General features: G+C 48.3%; 1 protein-coding gene across 1 annotated transcript; it reads right to left on the reverse strand.

The window, feature by feature from the left end:
• Nucleotides 1-305: 305 nt before the first annotated feature.
• Nucleotides 306-22,374, reverse strand: c9h21orf91 (chromosome 9 C21orf91 homolog). Its single transcript, XM_064352328.1, has 5 exons — nt 22,199-22,374; nt 19,248-19,381; nt 5,672-6,181; nt 3,970-4,032; nt 306-3,282 (listed from the first exon to the last, which is right to left on the reverse strand). The coding sequence occupies exons 2-5, from the start codon at nt 19,372-19,374 to the stop codon at nt 3,116-3,118; spliced, it is 867 nt and encodes a 288-aa protein (XP_064208398.1). The 5' UTR covers nt 19,375-19,381; nt 22,199-22,374; the 3' UTR covers nt 306-3,115.
• Nucleotides 22,375-23,775: the final 1,401 nt, after the last annotated feature.

Genomic DNA, 23,775 nt, shown 5'->3' on the forward strand with positions numbered 1-23,775 from the left:
GCAGATATGCAATCATTGACATGATTTGTCATGTTAAAATTTCTCTATGAGCTCATTAATGACTGCTGAATACTGTCCCTTTATCTGTATATTAAATGTCTTACTGTGATTTAATCTATGAGTAAACTAGCATTGGTTTGTACAGCTAATTAGCTGACGAGTTGGGACAATCGGTGAAAACAAAAAGTTGCATATGAGCCAACCCTGGGCCATTTGAATACCAACGGACAGTCATGTCAGTCATTCCCCACTAGATGGGGCCACTGAGCTCCAGATAACGAGAAAAGGTCAGCTCACACAGGAAATGTAAGAAAATAAGTTTTATTTTTCTTAGGAAAAATACAAATAACTGCACACAAATTTCACACAGGCAGTAAAGCTCCACAAACACAAATTATTGCATGTTTAATGGAAAAGTCTCAGAGACGCACGCGCGCACACACACACACACACACACCAATCTCACCAGGCCTCTGAAATACATATGTATCAAACTTTGAAAAAGGAAAAGAAAAAAATAGCAAAATGTACACATTGATGAGATTACCCACTACTGAGAATGAACTGAAACTTGTGACACAGCATACACATTTGAAACAAGGCAGACACCTGCTCAGGAAAGCGGTCAGCAGGATAAATCTTCTGAAAACTTTCGGATGGGGGTTGGGCAGCCACCTGCAATGAAAGGCCTACAGTTGTACGGCAACACACCATTAAATCAACCATTTCATGCATGCAAACAAAAACCTTCACCTTATCCTTTTTGTCTGAAGTAAAAAAAACCTTTCTTTAAACCCCAAAGGGTCAAATATAATTTCTCTTATGAAGAGAGAATGAAATTGGGGTGAATACATATTTACTAGTTTTTTGTTTTTATGAATATATTTTAAAAAATGAAATTTGTAAGGAAAACCCAATGAGAAAATATTATGTTTGACAGAAAGTGCACCACTGCTCGACGGCCAGCAGAGGGCACTGGACTCATTTTCTATCCAGTAACATGATGGGAATACGAACAAGGAACAAAAACAGCAGGCCAAACCTAGGCCTATCTGAAACTCTAAAATGATGTGGTTGCACTGAGCGGGCTAAATAAAAACATGAAAACGAGAATTGAACAGAAAAATCACAAACAACTCCATAACCATACAGCCACAGAACAGTTAAAATTGCAAGCAAACAATAACAAAAATGTTTGAAAATTGCAAAATTCAATAAGAACATCAAGTTGGAACAGGGGAAAATGAATACTTAGAGAATATGTTGAAAAGTCATCCTGTAATACTTCTTGTAACACTTAATGGTACCATTGAATTGTACAGGTTTTGTTTTTCACAGACTGTACATTTGGTGTTCAATATGGTCCAAGTTGTTATGCGAGAAAGAGAAATACTGTCAATTATATAACAGCAATGTTAGGATATTCAGCAAGTTTCTGTGCCTGTTAGAATGTCTGACCATCTTCAACTGCAAGTTTCGTTATAATGAAAAATCCAACTGCAAGTGTCATTCACGCTCAAGTACAAGAAAGCAAAACCGAAAGAAAAAGGTTTTAACCGGTAATTATTTTTCCAGATGAAACGTGTGAACCAAAGTTGAACCTCTATTGTGCGCAGCACTCTGGGAAAGGCGTTTCCTTCCTTACGACTTCCTGATCAGCAGTACGATGCAATATTTTAAATACTCAGAAAACGAAACCAAATTAAATCTGGAACATTCCTAAATGTGCAATCCCCACCAACAAAACTGATACACACCGCAAAAGGTTACAATGACAAAAAGAGGAAAACTAATGCAAATTAAATATGTAAACTACAACCACTAATAAATACATACGCTCTCTCTTTCCAGCCATGAGCTTTCTACTGAAGCCATCCGCAAACTGATCCAACCCGTATCCTGTACTTCTACATGATGCAGTACTAAACAGCAAAGCAGAAAAATCATATAACTGTTCCGCAGTCACACAAACATTCCCTTCAGTAAAACACCAGTAAGGGTTATCTGAACACTTCCAAACCAACCAATTTGTAAAGCAGACTCCTTGCGCTTGGATTTCTCCCTCGAAACGGGAGGGGCCAGCTCCCCCCCCCCAGCTCTAATTAAGAAGTTCCACTCAACTGATTAAACCACTCAACTCTGGGGCAGTTACCACAGCAACGGCAGAACCAGTCAACTCAACGTCGGGATAATAAGGCAACTGCACAGGCGGCGGCCTCCCAGAATGCACTGCAAACTTGGTCCAGAAGGGAACGCGATAGCAGTCCCCCTTCAGGGCTGTGCTGGGCCTCAACATCGTTAACACCCCCCCCCCGAGCACCAACAGTCCAACATAACAGACACTAAAAGGTCCCAACTGCCACACTGATTTGTACTGCAATTGGAAATAAATAGATAAAACAAGCAAGGCTGCAGACTAAAAACAAGGACAATAATAAAAACAGTTTAACAACTAAAATCATGATTAAAACTGTCCTACATTTGCGCACACATGGCCGTACAGCCCCCGATCACGCAGGTAGTTCAAACGTCTTGTTTTTGGTGTAGATTCACAAAATGGTTTCATAAAAGAAAAAGAAAAAATGACAAATGTTTAGACAACTTGAAGGAACACGGAACGCTACGACGCTGACCGTCGCGGTCCTGCATAGAAGACAGGCGCCCCAATAAGGCTCCTAAAATAAAAAGCTGTTCACGTCCAGCCTCACGTCCCGTCTGAGGGTCTACTGGACTGGAGGACCCTGCCCTCCTCTTCGTCCCGGCCCTTTCTGTCCCGAACACCGAGTACAGCACAGGCCCGTCCTTCTCAGTCCCCTGCTGAAGGCAGGTTATACCCATTAACCCCGCCTCTATTTGTGTGCAAACAAAGTAAAGCAACCTTCCCGCGCGGTTTCGTCACGGTCCTAAGAACAGTCTCGTTCCGCTAAGAACAGAGGCGTGTGAAAACCGGGCGGGGCAGCGACCCGAACAGCCCTAGGCAGTGTGGGCGGCCTGATTCGAGGGGGTGCGTGGAGGCGGGATGGGCCAGGAGGAGACGGGACAGCACGCTTAGATTAGGGCTTTTTTTTTGTTTGTTTGTTTGTTTTTGGTCAGGCGATGGTCTTGGCGGTACGCCTCACTCGACCGGCGTGTTGCTGGCCTTGACCCCCGCCCTGCCGATCTGCAGCCAGGGCAGCTTGCCGCAGTTCTTGAAGAGCTGCTCGATGGCAATGTGGCGGACGTGGAGCTCCGAGGCCAGGGAGTCCTTGTCCTGGACAGCCGACGTCAGCTCCTCAAACACCTCTGTGGGAAGAACAAAGACACATCAGCTCAGTTATACGGGTGCAGACAAACATCAGCTCAGTTACACAGGCGCAGACAAAAATCAGACCAGTTACACAGGCGCAGACAAAAATCAGATCAGTTCCACAAGCACAGACAAATATCAGACCAGTTACACAGGTACAGACAAACATCAGGTCAGTTACACAGGCACAGACAAACATCAGGTCAAGTTACACGGGTACAGACAAACATCAGGTCAGTTACACGGGTACAGACATATAACAGGTCAGTTACATGGGCACAGACAAACATCAGGTCAGTTACACAAAGCCCTCAGTAATGATAGCTCTTACAGTCCGACATACAGCCGATGGCCAATAAACTGCACATGGAACAAACACACAGAGCACACAGAACGCACACATACACCTTGCCCCAAGGACCACAACGAGCGCACACACACACAGGTCTATTAATTATTGACAATCAGATATCAGAGCACACAAGCAACAAAATACTTCAACAAGGACTTGGCTGCAGAACCGTTTGTGGGACAGCACATCCACCACACAGCAAAGAAGCAGAACTCAGCGGGAAAGCTTAACACATCACACAGACTTTACGCCAACCCACAGTTCTGACAGAAAATTATACCCCTCGTCTTTACATGTGAACTCCAGCGTGTGTGTAAAGAGAGCCTCTTACTCTGAATCTGCAGAAGCAGCTGTCCTTTCAACTGGCCCAGCTCCTCGGTGCTCATCCCGGCCACTGTTAGCAACGACAAGAGAGACAAAGGAGTCGGGTTAGACGAGAAGTTAAAGTAAGCGACTACAGCTTCAGCCTGTGTGTGTGTGCGCGCGTGTGTGTGTGTGTGTGTGCGCACGCGAGTGTGTGTGCGCGCGCGTGTGAGTATGTGTGTGCGTGTGTGTGCGCGAGCGCTAAAGCCGCCCACTCAAACCGAACGCCTCTCCTCGCGCTCTCCCTCCCTCCCGGCCACGCTCTCGCGTCGTGCCGGCCAGCGGCGCCTGCCGGTGAAGCGACCGCGCAAATTTCCGGGAAAGATTCCTCCCCGAGAGCTCCGCCAAAGCCCTCCACAGAGCGCAGCGCCTTTTTGCTTCGCCCCGCCGACCTTGCGCCCAGGCCCTTGGCACTGGGGCGGGAAGGTTCCGCTGAAGGGCGGTTTCTGAGTAAGCGGAAGGCAGACAGCTTTTCTCCGGAGGATGGGGGTGGGGGGGTCCCCCGCGTCACCGCTCTGTCCTGCGGACAGACGCGGCTCGGAGGTCACCAAAGAGTGGCCTAACGCCCCACCCGGGGGGCCGTGGAGCTCACGCGTTTACATCAGGGGTGTCAATCATGCCCGACAGCAAGGCCGAGTGGGAGCAGGCTTTAACACAGCTCACAGCCCACAGCTACGTCAGCAGCCCATTCAATACATAAAACACTCCACTGAGGATCGTGAGCAGCCCGTTAGCTGAATCAGGCGCTTCAGTTCTGGGCTACAAAACAAGCCCCCGCCCACACCAGTCCCGCTCAGAGAAGACTGAGCACCCCACATCAACTCCCCCCCCCTACACGGGTAGAATGGTACAGGTGGAATTACATGCAAGATATGATTACATTACATTACATTACAGGCATTTAGCAGACGCTCTTATCCAGAGCGACTTACACAACTTTTTACACAGCATTTTACATTGTATCCATTTATACAGCTGGATATATACTGAAGCAATGCAGGTTAAATACCTTGCTCAAGGGTACAACGGCAGTGTCCTTACCCGGGAATCGTGCTACACCCCGTCCTACGATTCTGAGCACATCGTGCGTTAAGTGTTCACTTAAGCAACGAGCGTGATTTTTATTCATTCTGAAACGCAGTGGTCCGCTATGGTCCTTCCACTCGATCATTTCTGTACAGTTTAGCTGTTATTGCTTGTGTGACGTAGCTGTAGCACACAAACTTTGCTCTTTTAAACACCTGAAATAATGTTGCGCATTATTCAGGACTGATTCAACTTACTTCCTCCTGCGATATCACGAGCATAAAAATGTGACAAGAGACACAAACAATATATGAGGCATCGCACTACAGCAAATCTCTAGAAACATCTTAAGGTATTATAAAGCACATTTAGACATATTAATCCGAATCACCCAACTCCTCACAGACCTCCACCGAGGGGATTCTCTACACTCCATGACTCACTGAGCTCATGGAACATTATGAAAATTTCAGGAAGTGAACTGACAGGGAACCGACTCTGCTGAGGTGCAAACCAAAAATAACCACCCCTGTGACAAGTCACGACAAGCTTCCCTCCCGTCCGCCCACCCAATCACATGCCCCCCCTACCCCCCGCCCCTCCTTTCAGACGAACGAGCGGAGAACGCAGGCCGATGGACTCACACTCCTCTCTGCTGAGGCCCGGGCGTTTGTGCTGCCTGTGTCCGGCCGAGGCCACGCCCTGCTTCTGCGATTGGTGGAGCGCCCGCTTGCCGCCGGCCCACAGGCCGCACCCCCCGGCGCCCAGGACTCCGCCCCCCAGCGCCAGCTCCTCGGCGGCCCGGCCGCGGTCGGGGAGCCCCGCGGCCACGCCCGCGCCCTCGGCCCAGCGGGGGGCGTAGCGGGGCACGCGGGAGTCGGACTGGGGCACCAGCGTGCGGTCCCCCTGCTGGCTGCAGCACAGGAGCTGGTGCCGGCCGCCCCGCCGGCCCGGCTCGGAGCCCGCCTCCCGGTTCTGGGCGTACTGCACGATGCGGCTGATCTTCTGGCTCAGGGCCGTCTTCACCCCCTGGTAGGCGCTCCGCTGGGCCTTGTTGCGGGACAGCTTCTGGTTGGCGATCAGGTGGTACTTCTCGAAGCAGTTCCGGTGGCCGCGCAGCGACTTCGAGTGCAGGAGGGTGGAGCTGGACACGCCTGGAGGAGGAGGAGGTGAAGGAGGAGGTGGAGGAGGAGGAGGAGGAGGAGGAGGAGGAGGAAAGTAATTGTTACGATCGCGTCGGTCGCACCCCCTCACGCCACCTTCTATCCGCAAACAGGACGAGGACAAACAGTCGCAAGGCAAACGAACTGAAGCGCACGCCCAAATCCCAAACAGCCGAAATTCAGCACGGCCGATCTGACGGACGGGTGTTTTGACGGCTGGGTGAAAAGTAGCTTAGCATGAGGAGGATTAGCCGCAAAGCTAACGACAGACACAGCACCCGGCAGACTCAGCCATCCTGAACTGAGATACCCCACCATGTGGGCTCTGGGGTATCACATGGGGTTCAGCAGCACGACCGGGACCCCCTCCAGTCTCCGGTTAAAGCACACTTCACCTTATCGTCCTCTGCACAGGTACAGGGCGGTCTGTGTGCCCTCGCTTCCCCAAAAGTCCCTTCAGCAGCACTCATTAACATGGCGCAAGCTGCTTTTGTTCTGTAATTCTGAGAGACTACGAAACAAGCAGCCCCCCCCCCCCACATTCAAAGCTGTTTACTCCTAAGCTTTAATTTTCAGTGAGGGAGGGGTTCAGCTTTCAGCTTTAGTAATACAGAGGAGTGATTCCTCACTGTTCCATTTCTCCACCCCACCCTTGAGACCCTTTTTTCCCCCAAATAGCATGCTAACAAGTTTTTAATGATTCTACAAAATGGTTCCTTTAACATGCCTTTCAGTGCAGCTCACACAATGGTTACTTTCCTTTACTTTAATGAGTTTTATTTTTTAAATTGAGCAATATTTTCCAGTTCCGGCTTACTAATAAAAAGTTTTTGTGCAGACAAAACTGAAAGTTTTTTTTCCGTTTTCTCCTGAGCAAGGGCCCAAGCTCTAATTGTTCTAAGAAGCCTGTTGAGCAACGGAAGAAAGCAACTTGCTCAACAGAATCACATGCTGCTTCCATCTAATCGCACAGCCTTTCGCCTTCATTGGAAAGGAGGGGTTCCCCTGGCATTCTAACGTGCTGATAGCACTACTGAGAACAGGGACTTCCACAAAAAATAACTAATATGCACTGCTAGTCTGCATTCTGTTTCCAGATAGCCCACATATTAATTTATATATTGGTCCTTTATTTAGCCAGGAAGGTCCCACTGAGATACAATATCTCTTCTTCCAGGGAGTCCTGGTCAAGATGGCAACAAAAGTGTAAAAGTTTAAAACATAAAAATAAATACACAATAACTATCAACTATAAAACACATATAAAACATGCAATACATAAAAATTTAAACAGAGAGAGAGAGAGAGAGAGAGGGAAACTTCATGGCGGAACATATACTGACACCTGACATCAAACATCTCATCCAAAATTATGGGCATAAATGTCAAGTTGGTCCACCCATTCTGCTAGAAGAGCATTAGTGAGGTCTGGCACTGATTGGGCGATTAGGCCTGGCTCACAGTTGGCTTTCCAACTGATCCCAAATGTGTTGGACGGGGAAGTCAGGGCTCTGTGCAGGCCAGTCAGGTTCTTCCACACCGCTCCTGCCAAAACCATTTCTACATAAACCGTTCTGTGTGCCCGGGGGCACTGTCGTGCTGAAACAGAAAAGGGCCTTCCCAAAACTGCTGGGGAAGCCCAGAATCATCTACAATGTGATTGTATGCTGTGTACTAAGGGGCATAGCCCAAACCATGAGAAACAGCCCCAGACCACAGGGTGTCCAGATACTTTTGCTCATATAGTGCATTTCAAAAGAGAAGCAAGTAGTCTATACCAAAGATATCCACAATACAGACCAGATCAAGTTTGAAACATTAAATCAAGGATATGAAAAGCAACAAATTTACTTCAAGGAAGTTTTGCAAAAGACCAACAAATGTGTTCAAAGGAGGAAGTACATCTAAAATACTGTTTTGTGGCTCATTTCCTGCCCCAAGGTGCACAGAAAGAGAAAGTGGTTTCACCGAGCTTGGATTGAACCCTGAGGACGTATAAAAGAACTCCGCTAGTAGATCTACAGCAGCAGTTATTCGCATAATAGGATAAAAGACCGGAGATGTAATATGGCAGTTTACCCAATCGGGCCTTTAGAATAAATGGCAGCATGTGCATTTTCCTCCTCTGATATACAGAAGAACCCCCCCCCCCACCCCCCACCAGAGATTCATATATAGTGCCGTGGGGAGGGTAGGAGCCTGTGCCTGTTATGAAACGCAGTGGAGCGTCGATAAGCTGAGTCCAGCTTTTATAAAAGAAGATGAGGCTGCACGCAATTAAATCACATCACCACAGCCGAGCCACAGACACAAACGAGCTTTGCACAACTCTCTCTCGGGCCTCAAAAAGGAAAATCTCTCTTAAACGGAAATAAAAGCCCAATTTCAGCCGGAGTTGCTGCAACTGGTTTTCAATATGCGCGTTAAAAGCTAACTTTTCAACAAGCCGTATGCCCAAATATTTATGAGAGGTATCGCCTTCTAGCGGGTAAAATAAACCTCAACGCTGCTTTTTTCCCCATCTCTGCTCCTCAATGCCCTTTTTTTTTTTTTTTTTTTAGAAAATTACCCTGCACTTAAAATATGGATTTAGTGTGAGAAAGGATCTTGCTTTTGGTTCAAGTGGTTTCTACTGTTGCACCCTCTCAAGTATGTGGCTTATCAAAAGAACGGTAATATCTTCCTAGATATAGCCTATACCTTCTAAAGTCAGGATAGAAGGATCAGCTGCATTAGAACGAGAATGAGCAAAAGCCATAAATTTGGTCTTCTTTGAATTGAGGACCACTTTAAAATTCCAACAGAGAAACCTGCAGTGATTTAAAAGCAGCCGGGTTTTCATGGAGAAGGAACGAATGCAAGAAAAACCCTCTTATCGATGAGTGGATGGGAGCGAAAGCGTGCAAGAATCCCAACCGGGGAGATTAGCGACCGCTACGCCTTCCCCTCCACCAGAACAGCAGCGACCTCCTCAGAAACCCCTCATTTCTGCCCAGCGACATGGAGGAATGAACCCCGGCAACTGCTTAGCTTCAGATAGGAGCTGCTTAGGAGGACAACAAGACCAGGTCAAAACCTAGTGCATGGCTGGACCGAACCGGCCGACCAATGCTGTAACTTCATCAGTCAGTCAGTCACTCAGTCACAGACATCACTCACTCAGTCGCAGACATTCGCGTATATAGGGCTGGCCCCGCTGTTGCGGCCCAGCCAAAAAGAGAGGCAAAAAAAAAAAAAAACAAAGAAGCAAGTCAAAGGCTGTTGGCGGCATTAAGACGCTGCCGGTCACACGAGACGCTTTGAGGGGGAACCTGAGACGTGACTCACCGACGAGTCAAAGCGGTGACCTTAGCCCCAGCGCGCAAGGGAACGGAAGCCCCGAGTCTTTAAAGGACAGGAAGTGCTGCACGAGGGTCATACTTCCTCAAACGCCAACCCCGAACAACAACTAAAAACAGACTTCAGCGCGACAGCGCTATACTTATACCGATAGTCCCACTTCCCCTCTCTAACGCATGCGGAGACCAAACAACAGGAAGGTGAACTTTTAAAAGCGACTTTGCGGACAAAGAACCTTCAGAAGGCCCGCGGAGACCCGTGAGCAAGGCTGGCGAGGGCCGGACACGTTTTCCCAGAACCCCACGCGGCGGTTTCTCTCGCTTCTGCAAAAAGGCGGTTAATAAATGACCTTTCTGTAAATAAATGACCTTGCCGTTAATAGCGTCTTTCCCTCACCACCTGCCCGTTTGTTTAAACACACGACACCCTTCAGCAGGCCATCTGGACACCCAATCGAGGGGGGGGGGGGGAAACCACAGAATCATACTGCAGCAAGCAGCACAGCAGCTTTCGTCTGAACAACGTCCCGTTTAAATTTCCATCAAAAACAGCAGGTCAGCGGACGGATGAGGAGGAGTGGCTGACGCTGTGTTTTATGGTAAACCCGTGACTCCTTGGTATAATTCCCACATATCGGTTCTGTCAGGTTACCTGGAATCAGGCCACACACACACTCACAAGGAGCCTCTATTAGCTCGGTTGCCTCGCTGTGATTGGTCAGTGAGACGCAGGGAGGATGTAGCCCTGTGTTGAAGAGGATTAGCCGTGCGATGTCTGTGGGCAGAAATACAGCTTGTTTGACAAGCGGCCTGGACAGCGCCGGAGCTGGGGCTGGTGCTGGCGCTGGAGCGAGCTTAAGGCTTGCTGTGAATAAACCACACGAGCCCTTGATCTGCAGCCCGGGGCAGGACCTCAGCTAACGTGCGCTACTGGGGTGACATAAGGAGATCAGGCAGAGCCCCGGCCCACAGTCCCGCCCACGCAGGCCCGTGTGAGTCACGCCCAGCCCTGGGCTCTACCAGCAGCGCAATGCCAACCGCCCGCCCCGTCTGCCCAACAAAGCGCATCCACGGCCACTTCATCTGCTAATCCGCTTAGCAATCTGTATCTCTCACTCACACGCACGCACGCATCCACCCACACATACACGCACACGCACACATTCTCACACATACACGCACACGCACACACACAAGCACATTCTCACACACACGCACGCACACAAGCACACATTCTCACACACACACACATACACACACAAGTATGCACACACACACACATTCGTGCACAAGCACACACATACACGCACACATTCTCACACACGCACGCACGCGTCCACACACACATACACGCACACGCACACACAAGCACACATTCTCACACACCCGCACGCACAAGTATGCACACGCACACACATTCGTGCACAAGCACGCACATACACGCACACAAGTGCACACAGACGGACGCACGCACACACACACACGTTTCACTACAATCCCAGTGTGTGACAGCACAAGGCCAGTGGCACATGATCCATCTCGTCCATTCCCTGCCTTCAGTTACGTGTGGCAGGACACTCCTACACAAACTGAGCATGTTGTGACATTTTAATTAGGCGGGAAAAAAAATAGGAATTAAATATTAAGATGCACGGAGCCAGAAAGCACACTGGCGATGGCGTCTTCCAGAGCCGTCCGTTCACACAGAGACAGAGCCGTCAGAGGGAGGACAAACGGCGGCCTCCGTTCAGCCTAATCCACGTCTCTATTTTTAGATCAGACGCGCTCGCTCTCCAGGGCTGGTGCTTGCTGTCATGGAAACCTTAATCTTATCATGTGTAATCTCTGCTGCTTGTCCTTTCCTCGTTAGCCCAATCAGACCTCGTTTGTTCGTCTTCCGTCAAACTGGCCCGTCAATCATAACACACTTCTGCTTTTATTTTTTTTTATGCTCCACCCACCCCCCCCCCATTTTCTCCCTACTCGGGAATTTCCCGTCGTATTTTTCGGCGCGCGATGCCGCGAGCTCCGCTATCGGTTCCAGAGGGCGGAGACGAGGCACGTGATGTCAGCCGCCGCGCGGGCAGCTCGCAGGCCGAGCTTGCACAGACACGACCCGGAGGACGACTCTCCAGGTGACACTCAAAACCCCAGGAGGCCCCATGAGTCAACCGAGACAGACTGCCTCGGAGAACCGGGATATCAGCCATTCCTCACTGTCTGTGGCTCGAAAGCGCTACCACAGCGCAGTACAGCTGCGCACGGGTAGAGAGCAGGTCATTCTGCAGCCCAAATAAGCAAGAACCTCCCCCCCCCCATAGACACTGATACATATCACTCTAAAATCATATAATAACAAATGCCTTCCCTTGAAGCCACTGTTTAGGATGCATAGATTCAGACGGAGGTTATTAGAAATCTTAGTCTGTATCGAGGTCAGGGACTTAGCAAACCACAGCGCGTACGTGAAATGAGGACGTTCCAATTAAGCAGGTAATACACTTGTTTATGTTCAAACAGCACAGCAGCCATGGCTGCAGTCTGTTGGAATATAAGGCGGCAGTGTAGCACAGTGGGTAAGGAACTGGGCTTGTAACCGAAAGGTCGCAGGTTCCATTCCCGGGTAAGGACACTACCGTTGTACCCTTGAGCAAGGTACTTAACCGGCAGTATAAATGTATACAATGTAAAATGCTATGTAAAAGTTGTGTAAGTCGCTCTGGATAAGAGCGTCTGCTAAATGCCTGTAATGTAATGTAATGTAATGTAATATAAGCCCTTATTTCAGGGTCCACGGTGACGGGCAGAGATAGTCTAACTGCATCCTCAGGCCTTAAGGGGTTAGCAGGCGGACTTGCGAGTGGCAGCGGTGCATGATGGGAATCCATTACCCCGGCCAAGCGAAACGCTCCAGTCCCCGGGCAGAGCTACAGCCATATGTGCATCGCCCCGCAGGGCTACCGGCCACAGTCAGCACAGACACGGGGCCTGTATCACAAAGCAGGCTTTCTGAGTTCGGAAGATAACCGCGCTGAGTAAAACCCAGAACGGCTCTGTTTGCTCCAGTTCATGTTCCAGTTCTGAGAAGGTTACAGCTTTTCACTCAGTGCAGTTGACCAGACAGCTCGGTAATCCTGCTTCGTGACACAGGCCACACGGCATGGATTCAATACCAGACCTTGTAGCTCATTCAAGCACGAGAAAACCGCCTACACCAGATCAGCCACCCAGCAGCCCAAATATACCCGTTTGTCCTTCAGCAAACACAGAGGACCGTACACTCAAGTAACGATCCTATTATAGGTGTGCTGAGATCTGAAGACCTCCGTTTGCTGTGCTAGTGAGCCAGGGACATTCCATCCCCAGCACGACAGGACCGTAGCGGGATGGGGGGGGGGTGTCACACGGCAGGACGGGGGGCACACGCAGACACAGCCTCCGTGGCTATAATTGGGACACCCATCGATAACAGATGCGTCAGCTGGCCAGAGGACGGCACGCTCACAGGTGGGCGGCAGCTGTTCGGGGCTGTGCTGTGCGGTGCAGCGATTCCCTTCTGTTTCATGTTAGCATTACCATTTAGAAATGATGTGGACAGTAATTCTGTCAAAATTGCTCAATTTCACAGCAGCACTGTTGGTTGGTTTAGATGTACCGACGTGAAACTGGGGGGCTTAATCTCGACCCAGCTACAACAGCAAGGTCAGCTTTTCTCTTTTCCCTTTCTTTCTTTTGTCCACACCACGGATTGCTGAAATTCTTGCCGCAGATCAAAGGAATTTCACCGAGGCGGGAGGGCAACAATCAGGGCTCTGTGCCCCCCCACGCCCCCATCCCCCCAATCCCCACCCTCAGGGTGAAGAGTTCACAAACAATGCACACAACACGCTAAAAATGCACACACAGGCCCCGACAACACAGAGCGCTGAATAGCCATGTCTGTTTCTGGTGTGTGCTCCGAACGAGCGACTATCTGTCTCCCCCCCCCCATTCCCCCTCGAACCCCAACCACAGCTCCCCCCCCCCCCAGCTCTTCAGTCACCGTGCTCTCCCGGATCACCGACTCGGCTAAAATTCCATCATCGTTAGGTAAGGGGAATACCGGCGCTACGGTAGCAGCGGAGCGTTTCCCTGCACCGCCGCCGCCGCCGCTCGCGTAACGCCCAAATCACAAGAGCCGCCGACGCGGCCTCCAAAGCCGTCACCCGCCAACCTCTTCACACGGCTTCTTTTTCTTTTTTTTAAATTAAGAGGACACAGTTCAGCTCTGCCCTGGTAGCTGCAGCAGGACCCTGGAGACTGTGTGCAAGAGAGAGCAGCAAACGACCCAACGCACACTCTCATTTCAGGAAGCCCGCAGGCAGCCATTAAAGCGCTCCTCCATTACCTGGAAAAAGCTGGAACGTGCTCTCCATGGTTTCCTCCTCGTGTTTAGTTTAGGTTTTTTTTTTACGTAATGTTGGTTTTCCAGCCCTGGGGCCGACTTTGGACCATCGCGGGTGCACCCGGAACAAAGCTTGTGCAAAGCATTGTGGGAACCGCGGTTCACGTGCCACGCGTGACCTCACTCTCCGCCTCAAACCCCGCGTTTCACCCAATCAGAGGACCGCCTCCGCGTGGCCCGCGCCGACGGACCAGCCGAGCTCTGTGCTGCTCAACGCAGTCCTGGCATTCCATGACATCGTTGCGGGGACAGGATGAGAGCCATATGCAGGACTCAATGACCCTTCAGTCGGTTAACTAAACGCAATCATGCTTCAGGTTTAATTTTCATCATTTTCAACTACCCTCTTGGTAAATCAATGGCATTATGAAGTAAACACAACATTTTTTCACTGAAAATAACCCACCACACACACACACACACGATTTGGAAAACAGAACGGCGATGTCACCGATTTCCTAAATCTGAATTCAAGTCTAGAGTAAATGATGATATGTAATAGCTGTGGAAAAAACTGTTTTGTCAGATGCAGGGATTAGAAATTCAATCCTCAAGTACTCTGCGTATCTCAGCACTTTCCAAACCTTAAAATTTCCACTCAAAACTAAGCCCTCAAAAATGTCCTCAAAGGCCCATGCCATTTGCCAAAAGGTCAGTCCTGGTAAAAACCAGACAGCCCTTGTCAGTCATATGCTAGCAGGAAGCAGTCTCTCAGTCGCAGCTGTTAGCAGTAATGGCAGCCTATGCAGGCCTTTTACAGGAAGCGGGCTTCAGTCTGGCATGCAAGTGTTCAACAAGCACTGTGACACAGCTCCACAGGCACAGCACAGGAGCTCCACAGGCACAGCACAGGGCCTGCACAGGGACACCACAGGCACAGCACAGGGCCTGCACAGGCACAGCACAGGGCCTGCACAGGGACACCACAGGAGCTCCACAGGCACGGCTCCACCTAAGCACATCAGGCCCAGCGAAACAAAGCACAGCACAGCTACCACCTTGACCGCAGCCAACTGCCGCCTGGTTCTGTGGCGCTGGGCCCTTGGCAGGCTAACGCTAACACCTCCACGGCACGAATGGCACAGGAAACGGACGGCCACAGAGGCGCCCGCGCACGCGCTGCAGGGCTGTAAAAACAGCCGAAAAACTCTGTTTTTGCATCTGACAGTTGGAGCGGGAGAAAACCGCAGCCCCCCATCACTGGCCCGCCCCCCGCCCCCCCCCCCTCTGCCAACCAGAGACGAGAAACACGACGGGGTCCGCTGAGTCGCAGGAGCCCTCCCCCCACGGCCTCGAGCCTCACAGCGCTCTCATCACCCCCCTGAGACGCCGCCTCGTTTCTAGCCCCTGTACGGTCAATAATTCAGTCGCCTCGCCACAACAAAATAAACACAAACCACACAAAATAAAACGCAGGCAGGCAAACAATCCCCACTTTAGCTAGCGCTAAACCTGCGGGGGCGGCTGTGGTGAAGCGCTGCCCAGCTCAGCGCAGAAACCTTCTCACGACGTTGCTGCAACGTTGTGCCAATGTTGTAACACTGCCGCTACACGGCAGTGACGTTGCGAGAACGTTTAGCGTTGAGCCGTTAGCGCGTGTGGCTGCCAGCGCTGCTGCTGCTGCTGCCCTGCGGTAAACAGCAGGCCTGAACAGAGCGCACCGCTTCTGCGAAGCGGGCGGCTGCGGGGGAGCATTGTGGGAAACGAAGGCCCCCCGGGGGCTCTGACTGTCCCGCGCGCCGCCTTCGACGTAACAGCGAGCGCTGCGGTGTTGGGCCGGGGTGCGGGTATGAGTCAGCGCTCGCGCTCAGGCACGCAGCGCCCCGCGCCGCAGCTCCGGCCGACGAGGCCCCCCGCTATTTGCAAGTCACAGGGAGCCAGTTTCCTCATCAAAAAACCGCCGGGACAGACAGAGAGACCCGTCTCGCCTGCCCCCCCCCCCCCCACCCCCACCCCGTGCACCTCGACTGCTGAACAAGGGACACGTTGCTTCACATCGGAGAGGCCCGAAGCAGGGTCACGGAGAACAGCCATGTGCCTCCCCCCCACCGCGACTGCTGCGCTGCCGGTTTGTGCAATCCCCCACCCCCCCCCACCCCACATTACATAACTCTCCTCCTCAGTGGTGGCACGGAGAGGAAGAGAAGGGAGATCGGAGGCCAGGCTGAGAGAGCGGCCCTCTAACGCCATGTCTACGCCGGCCCGGCCCGGCGTCAAACCGGCTGTGGTTTCACCGCCGCTTACGCGCCATCGCAGGTGCGGCCCGGGCAGTAACCGTGACTCACTTCCCGAAAAAAACCACGACACAAGCCTCGGCATCGTGCTACCGCACGTTTTCACGAGAAAACCCGGCCGTGAAACAAAAGGAAAAGAAGAGGAGATGAAGTGGATTACGGGCGTTTTTCCATGGAGTCGTACTGGGGGGGGCGGATTAAATTTCCCCGGCTGTTTGAGAGGGCTCCTCGATGGCTGTTCAGCGGAATTGCCAATTAAGTCCAAGTCTATTCCGCGCAAGTGCTGCTTAGTCTGCAGATAAGAACCCAGCTGCAGCCTCCGTGCCACTTTAATCCTCATGCAGTCAAAACGAAAGCAGTGGAACAGAGAATCAGGTGGTTCATTTCTTCAAAAGAAGATCTCAAACCAACCTGTTATTGTTAAAAGTTTTAAATGGCTGTGGTAGCAGGCAAAGGAAAAAAAAATCAATGGCACAAGCACTGACTTCTTCACAAACATGTTTATTTTACAGATGTGTATGAAGACGTCGACAAAAAAAAAACTCAACAGAAATACAAACTACCGTTCCACACAGCTCTTAAGACAGGACAGGCATTGACACAGATGAAAGGAGCACACAAAAAAAAAAAAAAAACCCACAAGCCATGCCCCAACATGTTTACAACTGCTCACAGCCAACATCCGGGCCAACATCCAACAGCACACCCATCCACCAAATTTCAAAAGCAAAACCCATTCGCAGCTTCAGAATTTAGATTGGACTTCCCCTAAATTAGGAGACCCTGGCACACATTCCCCCAGAAGGAGCGCAGCCTAACGGGGGCCGTGCGCGAGACGAGCGATGAAGGGGACGCTAATTGAGTCCCTGAAGAGGCGCCGCTTCGGTTCACACGGGCCGCCGTTAATTAACAGCAGAGAAACGGCACTTCAAACGCGGCTCGTCTGAGCAGAGCCTCCAGCGCCGCCGCCGCCGCGGGCTCCTGCACTAGCGGGCGATGGCTGGAGGGCACGGAGCTCTGCAGGCCTAGACTCAACTCACGCATACTGATCACCAGGTAGCAGGGCTCTACAGTAGCCCCCATTTTGGGGGCATATGCTCCTAAAAATTTGTGTGTGCTAACTTGAAAAATTATTTAGAAGCATCTACTAATTGGGATGTATTAGTGTGCTCCTAAAATGTTCAACTTAGGAGCATGTGTGCTGCTTGGAAAAAAAATGTTAGCATAGAGCCCTTGGATAGTATGACCAACAGCTCAGACGAGCTCATGCTACATGGTTCACTCCTCTACAACATGAGTACTAAAACAGAGTTACGACCGAGCGAGACTGATAAGCATTGATTAAATCGACCAAACACTGCTAAACCCACAACCCTCCGATATACTAAAAAGCTATCAATACAGTCAACTGATAGGTGGCTCAAAGACTCCGTTTCAATCCATACATTGTTATGTAATAAGTTACACAGGCACGAGATCTGTGAGGCGATCGTTTCCACCGGGTGTTCCCCACCCTTTTAATCAGCGGGGGAAGAGTCCCAGCACCCCCCAGGGAAAACAAACAAGAGGCAAACCAGCTCTGGCTGCAGTTTTTTTCCCAGCTGCCTCCTCCTCCTCAGGGCCATCACAGCAGCCAAAAGACGTTACGCGTCATCGGCACGAGCCGAAGCCGCGAGGCTACACACTACCGCGCGTGCACTGAAAAAAAAAAAAACAAGCCCAAAACCGTCCAGACCCACGGCGCACCTGTACTAACTATATAGCTAGCTAGCTATGGCATGTCCTCACCTCTGTAACGTTATTTGTTGTCCTCCGTGTGTCCATACATCTGTATCGGTGGTTGTAGCTGTGTGTCCTTAGCGCCTACTCATGCGTGCAGGATAGCATCCGTACGCGGTACGTAGGTTAACTAAAGTAGGCGATCCGTACGCGCTAACTAGGTTAGCTAAAGTAGGCGAAACGCTAACATGTTAGGGTTAGCTAAAGTAACGTTAGGCGATAAAGCTGTGCTTAAAAATCTCGTGCCGTGCCACCTGCACATGCGTCCTACAAAACGTCCCTCTCAGGTCGTCCATGAGTGAGTGAGTGAGTGAGCACAATTTGCCACGCATAGCCCACGGCGGCAGTCCTGCCTGCGCGCCGTGGGAAAAAGGAACGCGCTCACGTTCGCGCGCAACCTCATTAAAATTACCGGAGCCGGGGAAGCACTTTCTGCAGCCGAAAACAAAACCGTCGCATAACGGCCGTCAAACTAGGCACCGACCACAGAACGATGAATCAGCTCCGCAAACGGCATTCGCAGGTAGGGCCTTCAGCAGAAGCACTTATGCACAGCGGCTTACATAAGAACGCACATAAAGACCGAGACAACACACAGTGCTGATGCCAAACTGTCAGGGACGCGACTGATAGCAGACGTCAATACATAACGTTACAGCACAAAGGTAGACACCGTCAGACACCAAGTGCAAGAGGAAAACAGAGAATGTTGCACCATCAGAAAGAAAACGGGTTAGGGGATAGTTTTAGGTTTACCGTAGGTACGACTACTACACCCATGTCAAATGTTCAGAGACAAGCTTTAAAATAAGTGTATGCTATGGAAGAGCTCGCATTCATTCTGAAAAATAACCGTGAAAATTTTATGAAAATGTTAATTGGCCTTGCTTTTAAATCTAAAAAGGAAGTCATTCCAAATACATGGAAATGAAATTATTCTGTAAACCTCCACGAGGTGTCCAGGATTCAAAGACGTCAGCAGAAGAAACGCTATGTATGCATGGGTGTTGCCCCACCCCACATTCTACCTAAAGTCTTAATACACTTTTTACTTCAACTGTCCATTATATGAGGGACAGTGGCCACTTCAGACCCGGCTGAAGACTTTTCGGGCTGGAATTTGTCTCCAGCGTGTAAAGTGCCTGCAGATGTTCTGCAGGGACGACAGGCGCTGTCTGTGTGTGTGTGTGTGTAAGAGTGTGTGTATCTGTCTGTCTATTTGTGTACCAAACCTTTGAGCTGTGACCCACTGGTGCGCTTACCCTCGATGCTGAGCTCAAAGCAGACGTGGCAGAAGGACAGGGTCTCCGTGTCCGTCTCCAGCTTGCAGACGCTGCAGATGTTGTCATCGTTCAGGTCAATGTTCACGAACTGCTCCTCTTCGCTCATGGTGCTTCTGAAAGCGCAGTCAAACAGAGACGTGAGCAAGACCACAGGCCGTGACTGTCCCGCAGCATTTCACACTCTAAAGCCGCACTTACAGGTCAAACAGAAACGGTCCCAATACAACAAGGACCAGTTCAGTCCCGGTCCGAGGGTAAAGAAAGAGGTTTTTTTTCTCCCCAAAATTAGGCCTCAATTTGCAAAGAAAGAGTTTAGAAACTGTTTTTTAAAAAATGGTCCAAGTGTAAATAACCCTTGGCTGACATTGAAATAAAGGTTACATTAAGGAAAAGAGTACAAATCACAACACAAAAGGTTTTCTGTTTTCAGAGAAAACAGTTACACACTACAGTCATAACTTCGTTTAAAAAGAACTCCAGAGGATTCAAAATAATAATAAAGGCGCTCCTGAAAGCCAGTTGAAAAACATCAGAAAACAAAGACATTCCATTTTCCTCACTTGCTCAAACGACAACAATAATCCGCTGTTTGCCACAACAGTCCAGCTCCCTGTCTTTCACTGAATCATGTGCCAGACTATACAGTACCAGGCTTTCAGAATCTATTCGTGAGAGGTCGACTGCTAAACAATAGGAGCAATTCCCAAACTGTTTTCTAGTCAAAATATGAGATGCAAGGAGAGATAACAGTTCGGACAAACAGACCACCTACATTACCTTCATAAAAATAAGTGCTTGTTTGTTTATTCAGTGTTCATCCTGTGCCCTCTTAAATATTAACGTAATGCGCATTATTACTTTGAGTATAATGTTTAATAATGTGTAACCTTTTATTTTACACTACAGAGTTAAGTAGGCAATGACATTAAAGCAGTGCATATAAGGATATGTCACTAAACATGAAGGACAAAGAGTACAGTCATAAGCCTGAACCAGGGTTGGAGAGGCCTGTGGCTATTTGCACAGCCTGACTAGGTCTACCCACAAACACTTCTACAGAGACCTTCAAATAAGTAGCAAAACCGGCAGACCCCTGTGTTTGGAAGTAAATTTACTTACCAAGACTAACAAAAGATCGCAGTTTTGTAATGTGACTGCCGAATGTATACAACGAATTCAGAACGAATGTAACTACCCCTCTTCCAAGCGACCCACATTACAATAAAAGAATGAAAATAAATGCAATCTACCACGTGGGGCTTTATGTTCTATAATAATGCCAGTTTTTTTTTGTTTTTTTTTAAACAATCCACACCACTTAGTTCACAAACCGTTTTTGTACAAGAGCAATTATAATTGTTTCGGTCCTCAGTGGGTTTTAGTGTGTTGCTTCTGGGTTTTAATTACCTTATAAAAAACCCATGGTGTTACACAACTGCTGCAGAAAAAAATATAAATTTGACTTTTGTTATTTAATTATTCCTGGCATTTCAACTGGAACAGCGAATATACATCTACTTTAAATGTGATAAGAGCCCTCGTTGACTCATTTCTCAGGAGAATAATATTGAATTTGTCCATTCTGAGGGGACTGCAGAAAGCCAAGCTTCTCTGCAAAAGTTTATAATCTGTTTATCATTTTTCAAGCGTGCCCGAACAACCATCACAGCATCACCCTAAATAACTAGTTTTATAAACTATCTTGGCCACACTGTTGCGTAAGGAAAACCAAACACAAGCGTTACGTTAGTCAGTGAAGGTACGGACTTAATGTCCTCAAAGGTTTACTGTCCCACACGGCTACAACGTAAACATTAGAAAGCTAGTTCATAAACTAAGTCTGTAACTTATTTTTCTATTGGACAACTCAACTAAGGGCGTTTGCTTAAAATAAATGTTAAAATTAGCCAACTACATGAACGTTATATCTTCAACGGTTAGCCTGCTAGCTACTTATCATACAGCTATTAAAAGTAATAATTACATACATAATCATAAATCAATTACCAACTCTTTCATATCGACTTCATTGGCTGGCAAAAATTTTGGTAAGCTTAATTTAGTCTGTCATTAAGAAAAAAGCTTTGTACAACTAGTTAATTGACACGGCAGCTAAATAAACAAGCGTTCAGCAAAGTTTGTTGTTAGCGGATTTGCACGCTCTCAACTTGACTTGGACTCCTAGGTAAAAATTTTAATAAATTAGTCATATCTTACTATCTGTAATGTTACGTTACCTGAAAAAAGTAAATTAGCGACATAATGTTGCTTACCATCAAGCTATATAAAACCTAAATAATAAAATGCGACTGACACTTCATTTTAGCTGGTTTATTTTGAAATAAAACTAAGAACCAAAACATCACGGTTTTATATCAAATGGCGACTCGATCTGAATTTGGGCAGGATGTTTCGAACTACAGAATACCAAGAGAACGAAGAGAATATCGTTCACGTGGGCAAACTTCTCGACCGCTATTTATAGAGACATAACAGTTAGCTAGATAGTTAGCTTAGCTAGCTACAAACACATCACATTCTTCCTTCCTAACATTAGCTAGCTAACTAATAGCCTGCTACTCACTCGAAGTTAGCTAGCGAGCTATAGAAACATGCTAGGATAGATTTAAGGGTCGGTTTAAAACCTTGCAAAGCCCACTACAACTAAATAGCTTGTAAAAACTAACATTACCCAGCTTTCTGTGAGTTCAGTAACTAGCTAGCTAACGGTATATCCATTGTTGACTAAAGTAAAATAGCTATGATGGCATAAATAGCTATCTGTCTCGCAAACGACCGTTAGCTAGTCAACCAGATTAACTAGTTAGCTCCCATTTCGTCAAAGTAAAAGCAAAACAGACACAGAGATTATGTTACAATAGTACGGTGTTATAGATATTTATAAGACACGCGGTGTAAACCATAATTACCTCAATCTCCCACGCCAATTTAGCTAGCTGGTCCACTGACAATGTTGAAACAAAAAATAATCTTTTCAATAAACAGCTAACGTTATTGAGCCAGCTGTCTACCTCTTAACCACGCTCCGAACTCAATTATTTGGCGCAACGTTACAAAGCACAACATAGAATACACACTTGGGGGTTGGAGGGGGGGAAAAATCCCATTTCGGAATGAACCATCATTTCAGAGATAGGGGTGCAGATGAATGTTATATGCATTTTCACTACAGTATATAACTCAGTTTCATGGTAATATGGTCTTTAACGAGTATATTGTGTGGTTTCATCTGTGTTGTTTATTTCAGTCGTGATTTATATTCACTTTAATGTTTTCGCCGACATAGTGGATGTCGTTTCACCCCATTTTAATTTCGGAAGTTAAGTTTCACTTTGCGTACGTACGTAATGGTGATTGTAATAGAGAAGGGAAAATACAGTAACGTTTCCACCTTATTACGCTTAGGCCTATGTTAATTCCTGGAATGTGCGTTTCATGAATGTCAGTATAGTTCTGGCATCAATTACATATTTTAATATTGAACATACTTTAACTATGTAGTTACGGGTACAGTAGTACTCACAAGTAGTTGTGGTTATGATATTACAGTAGTGCGGTTTTAGGCGACGAAATTGCACGCTATCCGGTTTGTGAAACATTGACATAATTTAACCCTAACCCTAACCCTAACCCCCCCCAACCCACACACACTGGTGGTGATTTTCACTAAGGAGAACTAATTATGTTCGTAATGGGACTGGATTACTATATTGTAAAAATATTTGTGATTAAAACGTCAGTGTTTTATATCTGTTTCGCAACAGAGACAGACGATGTTCATGCTCCATTCAAATATTATATATGAAAAGCTTTGCCTCCGTTGTAATTTACAAATTGCTTTGTTGGTGCTGTCAACTTAAAACATAAAATAAAATGCAGTTATAGCTACAATATACAGTGTTCGTCGATGCACCATCGCTGTTCACTTGAACTGCCCCGTTCTTGTTCAATGCTCTTGATTCTCAAATCCATTTCCCCTGTCTATCAGATTACTAGCCAGTAAATAGTCGAGATTGATTGTCATGATTAAAATGAAGAAGAAAAAAATAGTTGGGTATCTGAAGGCAAAACTCTTCATTACAAACAAGATCAAACCCATTCTTTGATGGTAGCTGAAATCTTCAAAGGCAGAACTTGGGCATATGTCTAGATGAGCTGGTGTTCCAGGTCCCCGTGCAACCTGCTGCAGAAGCTGGGTGTGTGTGCACTTGAGCATATGTGTAGTCATGGTCTCCCTGGATTCCCACTGCTCCCTCTGTATTCCCGCAACATCAGTGCAAAGTCCATCAAACTGTCATCCTCCGCTGAACTCATGTATAAAACATTCAGCGCCGCAGAAATGAGCCCCTGCAAGCTGTGTTGGCACACAGTACCATCAAGATGGTGGTCTGGCAATTGAGCGTGGTGTTCTTTAGTGAGAGTTGACACGCTCCATTCGCACAACACCCTGTAATACCCAGACAATAGTTTCTGTTGGGAAGGGGGG

Source organism: Anguilla rostrata, chromosome 9, assembly GCF_018555375.3.
Source record: "Anguilla rostrata isolate EN2019 chromosome 9, ASM1855537v3, whole genome shotgun sequence".
NCBI lineage: Eukaryota > Metazoa > Chordata > Actinopteri > Anguilliformes > Anguillidae > Anguilla > Anguilla rostrata.